General features: G+C 35.4%; 2 protein-coding genes across 2 annotated transcripts; both read left to right on the top strand.

The window, feature by feature from the left end:
• On the top strand, positions 1 to 3,155 carry LOC306878578 (1-phosphatidylinositol phosphodiesterase-like; the record flags this gene model as incomplete). The annotated part of the gene is made up of 2 exons (XM_079431003.1): positions 1 to 47; positions 2,252 to 3,155. 2 exons carry the CDS (start codon positions 1 to 3, stop codon positions 3,153 to 3,155), a joined length of 951 nt encoding a protein of 316 aa, XP_079287129.1.
• Positions 3,156 to 5,007: 1,852 nt separating this feature from the next.
• On the top strand, positions 5,008 to 8,828 carry LOC306878421 (uncharacterized protein). Its single transcript, XM_079430770.1, has 7 exons — positions 5,008 to 5,347; positions 5,824 to 6,041; positions 6,144 to 6,257; positions 6,889 to 6,945; positions 7,034 to 7,234; positions 7,585 to 7,704; positions 7,811 to 8,828. Exons 2-7 carry the CDS (start codon positions 5,868 to 5,870, stop codon positions 7,874 to 7,876), a joined length of 732 nt encoding a protein of 243 aa, XP_079286896.1. The 5' UTR covers positions 5,008 to 5,347; positions 5,824 to 5,867; the 3' UTR covers positions 7,877 to 8,828.
• The last annotated feature ends 6,868 nt before the right edge of the window (positions 8,829 to 15,696 follow it).

Below are 15,696 nucleotides of genomic sequence, written 5' to 3'. Positions count from 1 at the left end.
ATGTGGCACTGCATCGATTTGGAGAGCACCAGACTTCAGTTGGACAGGTTTGAATATTCCATTCAGCAGCTCTGCCCTCACTATGTAGGCCTGTGCATTCAGACCCTTTGTGCTGATGGTTTTCACTAGCTGGCGGAGATTGTTGGGAGTCCTCACCACAAACAAAATTTGCAAAGTTGACACTATCACAGAAAGCACAACATATAAGCACTGACAAAAAGCAACAAATGCACAAGTGTTCAGCACAGAGATTCTTTATTTCCTGAGTTTAACAGGCTGTTGATTATTTCCATTTTTCAACAGTGCACTTTCAGTCTTTTCCCCCACAGACGGATCTGCATAGAGCCATTCACTGCATGGAGCCATTCAGGACACGGAGAGAGGTAGGAATTCCTCTTTCTCTTTTTGGGTGGAAGAGCTAGGCCTCTCCAGTTTTCAACAGGGTCTTTCTCTGTTGGACGGATGTTTGTGACAATGTCAGATTTCCCAGAACAGGAGTATTTTTTTTTTTTTTTTATATTAACTTCACGGAGGTCACTTACCTCACTAAACTAAAGTGACAGGTCATATTGCAAACTGCCAAATAAATAAAATTGTCTTAGTATTGCATTAATGCAAACAGGAAATTTACTGACGCAGGTAGAAATAACGTGTAAATATAGATATTATGTGTGAAAGCAAGTGTATGTCAGCACCTCCACAGACTATAAGGGGTGCTTACTATAATGTGAGAGAAGAGCGCACAAGCATCTCGACGAGCAGCAGGAAGGGGAAACCAGTGCTGATACACTTGGCACCTGACATTCTGTAAGAGACACTCACTCAGAGGGAGGATAGGGTAAGCTTTATCTGTAATTACACTGCCCATGGAATTCACAGAAGAAGTGAACTGTTCAAAACCAGGGTTATAATCGTTAACGGAAATTATTTCTTTAAATTAAAAAAAGTTTAAAATTAAACTTAAAGAGTAATATTTTTAAAAAGAGCAAAACCTAATAAAAATGACAAAAGCACACACACTTATTAAAAAATAAAATGAAATTACAACTGAAAATACAAAAATAAATGCTAAAAACTACATATTAGTATAAAATAAAAATAAAATAACTCCATTCCAGACAATACATGAATGCAGGCCTTTTCTATTTTCCTTTTTTAGTGACATACAAATTTGGTTTTCATCTCATATTTACTACAGGCTATTCAACACAGAACCAGAATAATGTTTTGATCAACATGATATTAGCAATTGATAACAGCAGACAAAAGCACTGGCAATTTGTTAAAAAATGTGCACAAGAGATGGTATGGAAGTGGAAGTCACTTTGATCTGAGAAATGTACCAAAACATTTGAGAAAAACCTTTAAAACATTGAACTTAAATCTGATTATGTATATATATAACAATATGAAATATGGAAATACACTGCTGTGATCAACACTTGTTTCTGGGTGTCCATCAAGAATATTTGATCTTTTGTTGTTGTTGTAATTTAAACGTTCAATGTTCACTTTATTTCTAGAGCACATATTAAGACAACTAATGTTGACCACAGTGCTGTACATAAAAATGCAGAATAACAATAAAATCACCTTCAGATTTGATATCCTAACACACAAACATGAAACTTCAGACTCAATGGGGCGGTAGGTAACAACCAGTTTCATCCCAAACACCGCACTCAGCCGAAAGTCTTGAAATTTCTTGAACAATCAATTTTGTTTTTTTTATTAATATTATTTGTAATTAATTTTATTCTTTTAATTTTAGCTGTCAAAAATGCAACATTTGACCATTGTTTCCTCCATGCAAATGTTGTGTACATCCATGTTGCCTTTGTACTGTATTTACAGCTCCTTGTAAATGCAGTTTTGCACTAATGTATTGTTTTATTTGTGTGCTAACCTCAGGCAATGAAGATGGGAGTTCCTGGAAAAATGATCTGTGTCTTGATGCTGCTGTGAGTATAAAATACTGAATTATTGTATTTTGATATGCTAAATTGGGTAGGTTATTGGGGTTTGGTTCATTAAGAAAGAAAACTACAAGAAACGGAATGTTATTTATTTATATTTATATTGAATACTGATCAAGAGCTGAATAAAGAATTTATTATAACGCTATTTTTGTAACAGTTCCCATCAGAATTTCTGCCTGCTTTCTCCACTGACGCGCATTTAATAGTAGCCATGATTACTTTTAGATAAAGTTATTTCCCTTTGCATTTATTCATTTGACATTTATCCAAAGCAACGTACAGTGCATTCAAGCAATACATTTTTGTTCACCTGATTTTATTCTGATTCTGATCCACAGACTGCACAGCAGTATTCAACAACAAGTCTTTAATGATAATAAAACACTCCATCTCCCTGCATATTATACAACTGGCTGGATGGAGACTCTGGATGATGAAACGTTAATTTCTGACATCACTATTCCTGGTACCCATGAGAGCTTGGCCCTTTATGGAGGATTCATAGCAAAATGTCAGGCTTGGTCTCTTGAGGACCAGCTAAAGGCCGGGATACGCTTCTTCGACTTCAGAGTGTCTGGTGAAAATTTACACATTAAGCATGGACCGATTTACCAACGTACAACTTTCCCGGAAGCTCTTAAGACAATTAAGACATTTTTATCTAAATATACATGGGAGACAGTGTTGGTCAGAGTTAAGCCTGTTCATTTTTTGAAGGAAAAAGTCCCAAATTTAGTTGCAAAGAAGATTGAAAAGGACCCTGCTTGCTGGGTTTCAGGTGCAATACCAAAGATTGGTGAAGTAAGAGGAAAGATTGTATTTGTTCAGAAAAATGCCTTTCGGCTGGGTATCCGTCTATATGAAACGGATGAACATAATGACTATATAGTGACTAATGTTGAAAAAAAGAAAGAAAAAATTAGTAAGCATCTGAATGCCACTACATGTGAGCAGTATAGAGCTGAAAGAGTTGTTTTGAGCTATTCAAGTGGCACAGGCATACCTAGATTGAGGCCATATATAAACCCCAAAGGTTTAGCAAAGCAAATCAACCCTTGGCTGTATAAACATCTCGATGATGAATCTAAGAAAACCAATCCCAAGCCTTGTTTTGGGGTGATAGCCATGGACTTTCCAGGCTTGGATTTGATTAAAAAGATCACTGAATTCAATTAGTAGATGTTTCAGACTGTACTTATCAAAGTAAAATGCTGAGCGTCTGACTGAGTCTGTTTCTTATGTAGCCTATATATATTTTAATTGAGTTATTTGAAAATCAATCAGGAGATGTGCAACTGACCTGAGCTTCTAGAGATGCTCTGTTCATGTTTATGATATAAAACACACCTCTGTTGGTCCTGCATGCTAGACAATAAGATAAACATAAAAATATCACAGTTATTGTTTTTGCTTGTAATAGAATTCCATTTTGTCTCTCATTTTTAAGTGTTATTATACCATCTAATCATCAAGCTACATTTTTTATTCTTGCCTTTTCCTTTAAATAAATGACAATTGGAATCACTGGCTTTCTTGATTTTTATTTTATACACTGTCTACATCTTTAGACACACTGTGTAGAATAGACTCAAAGTCTTTTTATTATTTATATACTATTATACTTAATATTATAGGCTTACTTACTTATATTAATATTTTGAATTTGTTTTAATTGTGTTTTTATACTACTAATAAGGTTTAATTTATTTTTATTTCAGTTATAGTTCAATTTTAGTTTTTTTCTATTAAAGTATTTACTTTTTAGGGACATGCAAATCAATAAACTAGCTTACTTTTGTCTTTAACCTAAATTAAGATAAGGGGCAGAAAATAAAATAAAAATATATACAAAAATTAAGGGCTATAAATTATGTCTGAAACGTTTGCATGTTTAACAACTCAAAAATAACAAAGCCCTTTCACACATACAGACTGTTCCGGAAAATTACCGGTAAATTGCCGTGAAGAGATCATGTGTGAATAGGACCTTTTCAAACATGAGAGGCTGTAACATCACCAGACAGTAAATTGCGGGAATTCTGCTGTGTGTGAACCGTACAGTCTATGGTGTGAACGCATAGAGAAAATTACCGGTATGAGCACGCACGAGTTCAGAACGCGCTGACGTAAGACTCAACTCCGGACCAATCATAACCTTCTGACACAGAACCCCAGTAACTATTTCCTTGTAAACAGATTTAACTGTGATATTGATATACTATGTACATTTTGTGGTCTACATACAGAAACGTTTTTTCATTTATTTTGGAGTTGTCCTTACTCTTATTATTTTTGGTCAGACTTCTGCTCATTTGTTAGAGATCATATCATGCCTAGCTTTCAACTTTGTTTTGAAAATGTTTTATTTGTTTTTTTTTTTACTTACGACATGTCATTTCATAAGGAATATTATTTGATTAATTTATTACTTTTGCTGGCAAGGTTTAGTATACATAAATGTAAGTACGGCAATTACAAATCATTGTTTCTCATTTTGAAGTCAGAAGTTAAACAATACCTAAAATCTATTTACACTCTGATAAATAAGAAAGCTGTTAAATGTATTAATGTATGTAAACATTTCCATATTTTTCTGTAGGTTTTTTTTTTTTTTTCTATTTTATTGTAATTTTGTATCTCTTTTGTGTGTGTGTGTGTATGTGTGTGTTCACCCCCTGGCTACTGTAAAATTTTGAATTTAAATGATTCAATAAAAAAAAAAAAAAAACTTTTGACACAGATGACGTATTCACTCCACACTTCCCCATGTCTGCATTTGTGTAAACATACCTGTTTTTTTTTTTTTTCAACTGTTCACATTTACTTAAGAAAAAACCTGGATACTCGCCAGGACGGCCATTTTTGTGTGTATTCGGTCACTTAATTTCGACAAGAAAGGGGCTAATGTCGGGAAAACAGCTCCGCCTTATGACGGGAAAACGAGGCTTTCCAGATCTTACAGTTCATTTTAAAGAACCGGTTCACAAAATCGATTCAGTGATTCATTTGCGTCCTCGCTCAATGCGTCACACAATGTCCGTCACATCCTGCATTGTATAATTTGTATTCACAGTGCTGAAATGAATGTATATCTCTTGGCTGAAAAGGCCTTTTGTATGTGTTAAAGATAATACGCAGGAATTATTTGTTATTAGGCAGTTAGCGGTTTACGGTTCAGTGAGTCACTTTTGTGGGAATCGACTCTGATTCGCAAACAATTCTTTCAGAAGATTCTTTGCAAATATCCGAATCAACAGAACGAGCCGACGTCGCTGTTTTGGGCCTGTAGCTGATCAGAGCTAATTAGACAGATAGTTTTGATATTTTCCTGAAATCTAGTGATTGCACTCTGGACTGTTAGTCTCAGGGTAAGTCTGAGTTGAGCTTTCTGAAATATGTAAGACTGCAAAATTCAGGAATCAGATGTTTAGTTTTCTTTCTATTTTGGTCGAAAGGAAACTTCCGCCATCAATACCCTGTCAATTATCAGAATTATTCTAGAATGTTTGAGAGAGATTTCTATTAAGATTAAGCCACATTTGAAGTCAAAAGTATAATTACCCAAATTCCTCTTGTCTTTAGCAGGTTGTGCTTTTAATGTTGCAACTGAATCTAGTTTCAGTGTCAGTAAATAGCTTTGTGTCACTTTATCCTTGAAGGCTTATTGTGACTACATGCCATTATTTGTTAAATGATCTGTATCTTATTGTCCTAAGTTGGCAATAGCAGCATCAAGGCTTTTTGGTGAACAAGCTTTTTTTTTTCTTCTCTAAAGCATGATTTGATCTTGATGTGTTTATACCAATTGTGATGCACTAGAATGGTAATTTGTTTGTCTTTACAGGACATTTGGCCTTTATCACCTGTTGGAGGGCTGAAGTCTGCAGCATGTCTCTGACAATGTCTCGAGGTGAGGGTTTGACGGTCATCACCATCGCCTCAAACCCGAAGAGCAAATGGCCCGTACTGTGTCAGGTTCTGGGTTTTCTGTGCTGCAGTCCAGTGTGTTCTGTGTCTCAGAAGATGAAAAAGCAGCTGACGAGCATCCACACAGCTCTTGGGGTGAATTGAATACAAGACTTTAATTACAAGACTTGTCATTTTAAGTTGCTGCTTTATTTTTGAGGTGTATGAGCAAAAATCTTGTTTGTTTTTATGCCGTAGGCTATGCAGATAATAGCTGGAGTCATCAATATTGTGTTTGGGATTTTGGTTCGAAGCTCTGGGATATGGAACAACGTTACAGAATGTGGGGTTGCTTTCTGGATCGGTGGTGTGGTAAGAATTTGTCTTCTGTTTATTTTTATTTTCATAAAACATTACTTGTGTAATGAGTGAGTCTATATAGTACATTTATCAGTAACAAATATGAGAGTTTGAGAAGGGAGAAATCTGCTATAAAATGCATGCACAAATTTTCATGTTCATATCATATTAGTTAATTTAATTACTCAAATGTGTAAAACAGTTTCCTTACACCTTACATGTGAGTGTACGCATCTTAATCACTTAAAAAAAAAAAGTGTAAAATGTACACACACACATTAGTAGTGAACATTTCTTCACCTGATATTAACAATATCTGAAAGCAATAACTTCTTTAAAAATAATGTTTATTATAATGGTTTGATAAGTTTTTAATAAGATCTTTACTTTATTTACACTACCTGAGCAAGTGGCACAAAAGCATCAAAATTAATTTTATTTATAAAGAACATAGATCTAGATTTTTTTGCGTTTAGGACTTATTTATGCATTTTAATGGAGTTTTATTTGCTAGTGTTTATGTCTTCGGTTGTGATGGATCCAGTGCATTTTGATTAAGATCTGATGGGTCACGAAACCTATTTTACACTTTTCATTTCAATGACTATGATTGGACACTCACAGAGGTTTTTAATGTTTATAGGTCATTATAATTGGAATTGTGACTGTTCTTGCAGCGAAGTATCCCAGTCCTTTCCTAGTAAGTGTCGTTCAAAGCCATAATAAACATATCAGTGTTTTTGGAAGTTACGCTGCGCATCACCAGTTTATATTGTTGTGTTGTACAGCTGGTCATCGCAGTGATTCTGAATGTAGTCAGTGCTGCACTGGCTATCACAGCTGTTGTGCTGTATTCATTGGACCTAGCTAAAGGAAATGATCTATATTGTGACACCGGTTATTACTCGTCTTACGGCTATGCTGTAACATCTTCCCCTGAACGCGTGAGGAGAATCGAGATCTGTATGCAGTACAAGTACCTCAATAAGGTAATGTTCTTTTTTTTTTTTTATTAGATTGTGTAGGATCAAATGACCAAAGTTGGGGAAGCTATTTTAGTTTTTGGTGTCACAAGCTATTGGTAATTCAAAGTTATTGCATGAATCTAATCTTTTGTAAAAGTACTTAAAGTGGGTTAGGAGGCCATATATTTTAAAAATATGTAACTATAGGATTATATAATTTATAATTCAGTCAGCGCAATATTACTCTGGAAAAATGGTGTGTTTAATTATATGATTTCAGATTGAATTAGAGTGGATGTATGTGTAGTACTTCATATAGGCCTTATCGACCATTACTTTCCTCAAACGACACTTTGATCTTGACTCACCTCTAGATGATCCTCGGAGGACTAGATATCATGATGATAGCGCTGTCGGTCCTTCAGCTCTGTGTGACCATCAGTTTCTGTGTTTTGACTGGGAAAGCTTTGTGCAAGAAGGATGAAGATGTAAAGGTACTGTATCATCAGCACTATTACAACGATCAATCAGTCAAATCCACTGATTGTGAGAGTTTCAGAGAGATGCTCTGTGTGTTCATGAGTGTTTGTGGTTTTTCAGTCAGTGGAGGATCCAGAACTTCACAAGCCGCTCATGGAAGATGCCACTGATGGTGCTGCATGTTAAAGAAGTAAAATATAAAGCAACAAATATATACAGTACATACAACACTTCTTAATATAGTAGTTAGATGATTTCCAGTATGTTTATTCTTACCGGGTGTTTTCCTGAAACATTTGGTTACTGCTAGTAAATGAAGTGCTGCTTTTTTAAATAAATGAGCACTTTGGCACTATCAATTTAAATATATATGTATATACTTCGACACTACTTCCTTACTATAGTGGCGATAACATCTTGAGAATTGAAAAGCTGCATGTTTGTGAGAAACAAATCCATCATTAAGACGTTTTAACTTTAAACCATTGCATCTGGTCAAAATACAAGTAATGATTAATTTTCACCTAATCTGCTCCCAACAAACTCATCTACATCTTCAACAGCCTTGGTGATTAAATTTTAAGCAAAATTTTTGGGTGAGCTATTCCTTTGAGATAAGTGCATCCTAAGAACACAGTTCTACAATTAAAAACCTACCTTTATAGTACTAAACCTGATTGTCGGGAAACTATCTCAATCATTTCTCATAAAACATTTCGGAACAACATTGGCTTCACTAGTATTATCTTTTCATTGCTATTTGCATGATTTCACCACCAGGTGGTGGTAAGATACTTGAGTTTTATGTAAATCATTTGCCTATAAATTTGCTATGAAAGATACATAACTTTGCCTTGGCTACCATACAGAGTTTTGTATGACAAAAGTAGAAAGAAATCACGACATATAGGATCTAATTATCTATATATGTGGTCATTCTTTCTCTTTCTGTCTAGTTTTCTGTGGTATTACTGTGTGTATATGTAAGCATTCCTTGATGGCTGGGTTTACATTTAACTACGTTTGCCCCCCCCCCCCCCCCCCCCCCCCCCCCCCAAAAAATCAACTAACAATTTTGATTGTATTATCACAGCACCTTATATAGTATCACAAAATAAACTGATATTTCTTTTGCTATAATGATTGTCTCACTGTCCTTCTTATTACAAGACTTCTTAAAGACAAAAAATACTGATCCGAGTTGAATTTTAATTTTTTTTTTTTTTTGTGAAAAGTGAAATGATACTAGCTCAGTTACCCGTGCTTCCTCCCACACTCATTAGTTGCCGTTACTGCGAGGTCAGTGGTCTTGATCAGGAACAAACGTATCAAGGTAGCAGTTTTTAGATTTCACACCACAGGTATGTCTGCGGTTGAGCTTCAGTGGGATTACAGTGATGCTGAATCACTGCGTGCCTCTTCTGTTCTTTGCTGGGGATTCACTAATTCAAAGCAGCTGAAACCATCAGCAAGAGTCAGAGCTTCAAATGAAAGTTTCTTTTTTTCATATGCATACAAAGGCATTTATCCTTGCTGTGACCTAGTGTCCGTGTTCAGTTTATTCACAGCTGTCTGATACTTTGACATCTATGTGATGTAATTATTTACTCTGTCTGTGTGCTTTGTGATCTTATTTCTACAGTCCAGATGGATTTTAAGTTGTTGGAGGCTTGCATCAAGAAACAAATAGTTTCTCTTTGCTTTTTCATAGGCCATTTTCCTTTCAGTTAATCAGAATCAGCTTCTGTCGTTAATGCCTGAGGCATCATTACTTGGAAACACCGCAATTATAAACACAGAATGACATCGTTACAGTTAAAAGGGTGTGTACTGTAAGTTTCGAAGGTAAGAGCATGTTCAGATAGTATAAATATAAATGTACATAGTTTGCATACTGCATTTTTTTAACTAGCACATTGGTGTTCATGAAAAATGACCTTTTTAAGGGAAAAAAAAAAAATCTTATATCTGGATGTTTTGATTCCCAGCTCAGTGTCTGAAATTTTCTCTTTTAAGAGTGCGTGTTTGATGGATTACTTATTGACTATGAGCCTACTGACAGTAAACTTGATATTCCAAGCTAAAATTAACAAAACTATTAGTTGGTATTGAATTTTTTTTAATTAAATGCCGAATCTGTTTGCTTTTTGCCATGCGTATGCTATATTACCTCGAGTTCAGTCATTTCCTCTCAAGAAAAACCAAGTTTACTTTTTATGGAGACAGTTATCCTTTTTGTTTTCAGCTTGTCAGACCAGGAAGAACCTCGGGAGATTGAGGATTTTCCACATCAGCATCTAATCATGTTGGGTGAGCTTGTGCGTTATTGGAGCCACTCACCTAATAAACATCTTTTTCAGGCTGAAATTTACCCAAAATGGAATTATTTCAATTGAGACCGCATTAGGGAAGAACCAAGGTAACATTGAGTGAATAAATGGCTGCACAATGTATTTTTGCATCTCATGCGAAACCGTCCTGGCGCACGTGATGTTTTTCTGCGTTCCTGAGGTCACCTGATGGGGCCGGACTCAATGTGAGGCACTGTGGCCAAATCATATTCATGGAAAAGTCATTTTGGTCTGATTAAAAGAATCTCTTAAGCTATTTACAAGGAGACGAAGTTCATGCTCCTCCTGAGATTGAGCAGAATGCAGTTCCTTTGTGATTGACTGGGAACATTTCTAGAGGAAAGAACTTTGCTAATAGTTAATTCTCATTTAAAAATGGCAAATTCTATATTACCTGACTCTTGAATGTAACTTTTTATACTGTTGCCTGCTTCCGTTCTGTCGCTAGAGGTCATATTGAGGCCCTGTGGCCTCGCCAATGGAATTGCATTAAAGCCTGAAAGCAAGCAAGTCACACTAAGGCTGCATCATGATACAAGACTGCACAGAAATAAACCCAGTGAACCAAAAGTCCCTTGGAGATCCCACATACCCTTTACATGAGAAGTGAAAGGACGTCGAAGGCAAAAATGTGACATTTTTCTCCCTGAGGAACTGCACACTCATTCATTTTAAATAAACAGAGAGATTTACAAAACTCTAGCTCTTTTTTAAAACCTGAGCTACCTAGACAACATTTTAAGGCTTTTATTTATGAATGTTCTTAGACTGCACAAAAATTGATCTTTTAAATTATTTTTTTCTTGGTTATGGTATAGCGAAAACATTCATTTTATAATTTTGCAAAGATTATGAAAACTTTACTTTTGAATGTTCTCTGAATCAACCGAAACAAGTAGTAGTAACGTTTAAAATACGTTAATGTTTCAGAAAAACATTGGATGAACAATGTATAAATTACGTTTTTGTGCATACGCTTTGATAACATTATTAAAGATACATTTGAATGAACATTCTATTAATGGAACTGTTCATAACTTTGAGAGAACCAGGATAGAACATTAGCCTGTTAATGCTAGCTGGGGTGAAATCCAAACATGGTAAGAGAATTATGTTGATTTTGAGTATTTACATTCCATTCAGTACTAAAAAGGACAGATAACAGTTAAGTCCTATTAAACTGCCCAATATTTGTGTGCAGGCTATATATTTTTATGTTTACTGGAGTTGATAGCTTAGCAACATGCTAATGTTAAACTCCAATGAAATCGTTCTCCAAAAAACTAGTAAAACTACACGATTAACAATTACAGTTTTAAGCAGTGAATTGGTAGTTAAATGCTTACACTAAGGAAAGCCCATAAAATAGGGCACGGTGTAGGCTACTTCACATGTTAATATGAAGGAATTTTCTGTATTAATTTTTCACCAGCATATTTTAAATGTGACAATGCATTTAGGTAGGTAGGTAGACAGACAGACAGACAGATAGATAGATAGATAGATAGATAGATAGATAGATAGATAGATAGATAGATTTTGATATAAGATCAACAGTGTACCTGATTAACAATTATAGGAACAAACTATCAACTAAGGTGTTTCATAAATGAACAATTATTATTTAACAAGTGTAACTAGCAACTTGATTCACATGTGATGTGTGTGTACTGCACTGCTTAACTGCTTGGTTAAGAGGAAAAATGCATGCCTTATTTATCATCAAGTCAATTTTCAAAAGTTGCTAAAAGTTGCCAAATACATTTTAAAAATAGCTACATTTGTTGCTAGGTGCTTTTTGGGAAAAAAAAGTTGTTAGGATAGTCTGAAAAGTTCCTAAATCTAGCAACAAGATTGCTAAATTGGCAACACTGGACACAGCTGCTGCAGTATTTATTCTACTCAGATGCAGTGATAAGGAGCTGCTGGCTGTGGAAAGTACCAAAACACCACAAAAAATGAATTCCTTCAGAGTGCATTTTGCCCTGTTTTTACTATTTTTTTTTACAGTGTAGCAGTGATTTTATATGAATCTGTAGTGTTCAGTTATAATATTGTTGTCTTTACTTTTACATGTAAAGCATTGGCATTTTTGTTTTCTATTCTAGGTTTGTTTTTGACCACTGGCATAGGGTGGGACAAATCCTGAGATAATAATAAATCCGTTTGTGGCTCCTTTGCATAATTACAGGGTTTGATGGGTGTTTCACAGTAAATCTATTTCTACATCCAGTGAAACGGAGTTGAAAGGCAGACGTACAACATCACAGCTGTCCAGCAACGACAAGTTTGTTGTCAAAAAACGCATTTGGTATAATTCCACAATGGAAAAAAATTATTCATAATTTGCACCAATGATTGGATTTTTATTTGATGAAGGAAATATCACTGCTTGAAAGAAGCTTAAGAATAGTGCTGACATTTTCAGTAAGCTTGTATTTCAGCTTTGGCTCTGTGTAAATGAAATGCCATATCGTTTCATATCATTAGTCAGCTGCACACGAGAATCAACACAGTCAGTGTACAGTGTAAGGATGGCTATAAATAGTATGCAGGGAAGACAATACCATTCACTATTCAGTATGCATATATATGCAAATGTCATGATGAGTCTATTGGTTACATTTTTAATGCTGAACATTCTATCAAAGACTTTAAGGCTTAAATTATCTACAAAACATTTTTCTGAAGATTATTAGAACAAACCTATATTACATATACATATGTATATATATATAAACATAAATGTTAGACTGATTTATGAGATAATTTCGAGAGAAAATGTAGGTTGCATACTTCATTCAGCAATAACAAAATGCAGATGTTATTGCTTTATGATACATCTATGTTTGATTTCATGTCAACTTGGATGCTCAGAAACCAATAGACTTTTAGAAGTCTCTTCTGCTCACCAAGCCTGCATTTATTTGATCAAAAATACAGTAAAACAATGATGTTATAAAATATTATTACAATTTAAAATAACTGTTTTCTATCTGAATTCATTTTAAAATGTAATTTATTCCTGCGATGCAAAGATGAACTTTCAGCATCATTACTCCACTGTCATACAATCCTTCGGAAATAATTCTAATATTCTGATTTGCAGCTCAAGAAACATTACCAGTGTTGATTCTTTGATGAATAGTTATTTGAAATAAAAATCTATTATAACATTATACATCAACTGTCAGTTTTAATCAGCTCAATGCATCCTTGCTAAATACATTTAGTTTACCAACAACAGAGTATGTGCTCAGTCAGAATCTATAGTGGCCACTTGTGCAGGTTTTTGTCTAAACCTTTAATGGTGGTGAAATTTGTTCTAGAGTAACTTCACCAGACTGTCTGGTTCACTTGTAAATTACAGCCTAGAACTTATTACTTAGGCAGAAAGAGACCTGACTGTCTAGTAAAGTGTTTTGTCTTGCCATTTATGGACGAGTAAAATCTGAAAATATATTTAAGAATAATATCATACGCATGCGCTGATTTGTGACTGTGTGTTTTGAGTTTGAGCTCCATCAAGTTGATTCTTTATCGTCCATTTTCTATCTTAAAAACAATTTAATACACTATCATTTTCGTTTCTATAACGTGTGAATATATCCTCTATAGCATTCTAAAACAAAACCATCTTGTAGATGGTCTTTAAAACAGGTCGATTAATTTATACTGTTATCAGCACATGTTGAAGTATATTCGTCTCTTGAGAATATGTGCCATTAATGCAGCCTTAGAAAACTCCATTTTTTTTAACTTTCACTTTCTGTATGACTGAAGTTAAGACATTCACTGGCATAACTATTGCGCAAAGTTTGCACGTTGCTGTTGTGATATCCATTGGCTCGCCTTCATGGTTTAAAACAGAAATATTTCCAGTATTGCGACGTAACTGCAACCCCCCATGCATATGTATCTTAAACGCAGGTATACATGAAAGAGGAATCAAATCGGTATGCCGTGCTGTCTGTCTGTCTCTATGGCACACACCCGAAGCGCGCACAAGCATAGATACATGTTTCAGACAGCGCGGCATACCGATTTGATCAACTGCGATACGTTTAAGCTCTAATAGCCTATATGACAGATCAGAGCAATCTTTTATTTACTAATTTAACATGAAATCGTCAAATTGCTACTCGATATCAATCGCATACAACGAAAATACAGAATAATTAGAAAAATCATTTACGCACAATAAATAACAGCGTCATATCTATTCACATTTTTCCCCGAACGTTCTCGCGACCTGGTAGGAATTCTTCCACGGACCGGTAGTGGGTCGCGGCCCGGTGGTTGGGGACCTCTGGTGTAGAGAACAGAAACTGCTCTTTGTTAATAATTGGAATCTTTTCTGGGAGCGTCCTAGGCTTTTTCGTGCTGATGGCCTGCACCCCAGCAGAGTCGGAGCGGAACTCCTGTCGGACAACATCTCCGGGACGACCGCTCCATCTGACTAGTAAGCCAATTCTCAAATAACTGCTATGATGACTTTTGTTCTACCCACTTAAAAGATAGAAGTACTTGCGTTGTCCAATCTACAAAGACTGTGTCTGTTCCCCGTATAGCGAGGTCAAAATATAAATTTAATGCAGGATCTAGAAAAAATCTGATCATGATTAAACCACAAAAACGCAAAATAAATGAACAAAAAAAATTTTTAAAGCTTGGGGTCCTAAACATTAGATCACTCGCACCCAAAGCAGTTATTGTAAATGAAATGATCACAGATAATAATTTTGATGTACTCTGCCTGACTGAAACCTGGCTTAAACCAAATGAATATTTTGGACTACTCCACCAAGCTACTGTTATAAACATGAGACCCGTCAGACTGGTCGTGGCGGCGGTGTTGCAACAATAGTGGTATTCTCAATGTTACTCAGAAAACAGGATACAGGAGGTTTAACTCATTCCAAATACTTCTGCTTAATGTTACACTGTTAGATATGCAAAAGAAATGTCTCCTATCCTTGCTCTGGATACTGTGTATAGACCGCCAGGGCCATATACAGATTTCCTAAAAGAATTTGCAGATTTCCTCTCAGATCTATTAGTTAATGTTGATAAAGTGCTAATTGTCGGAGATTTTAAAATTCACGTTGATAATACAAATGATGCGTTAGGACTTGCGTTTACTGACCTAATAAACTCTTTTGGAGTCAAGCAAAACGTCACCGGACCCACTCATCGTTTTAATCATACGCTAGATTTACTTATATCGCAAGGAATTGATCTTACCGATATAGATATCGTACCTCAAAGTGATGATGTTACTGATCATTTCCTTGTATCGTGCATTCTGTGTATTACTGATATTAATTATATGGCTCCGCGTTATCGTCCGGGCAGAACTATTGTTCCAGCCACCAAAGACAGATTCACAAATAACCTGCCTGATTTATCTCAACTGCTCTGTGTATCCATAAATACACATGAACTAGACGAAATGACTAGCAACATGGGCACTATCTTCTCTAATACATTAGAAGCTGTTGCCCCCCTCAAATTGAAAAAGGTTAGAGAAAAACGTACTGCGCCATGGTACAACAGTTATACCCATTCTCTCAAGAAAGAAACTCGGAAAACGCAATAGACTTGGAAGTTTTTAGAATTGCGTGGAAAAACAGTATGTCCAGCTATAGACAGGCT

The sequence above is a fragment of the Barbus barbus genome (assembly GCF_936440315.1).
Source record: "Barbus barbus genome assembly, chromosome: 12".
In the NCBI taxonomy this organism is placed as follows: domain Eukaryota; kingdom Metazoa; phylum Chordata; class Actinopteri; order Cypriniformes; family Cyprinidae; genus Barbus; species Barbus barbus.
This window is presented reverse-complemented; position numbering and strand designations above follow the sequence as displayed.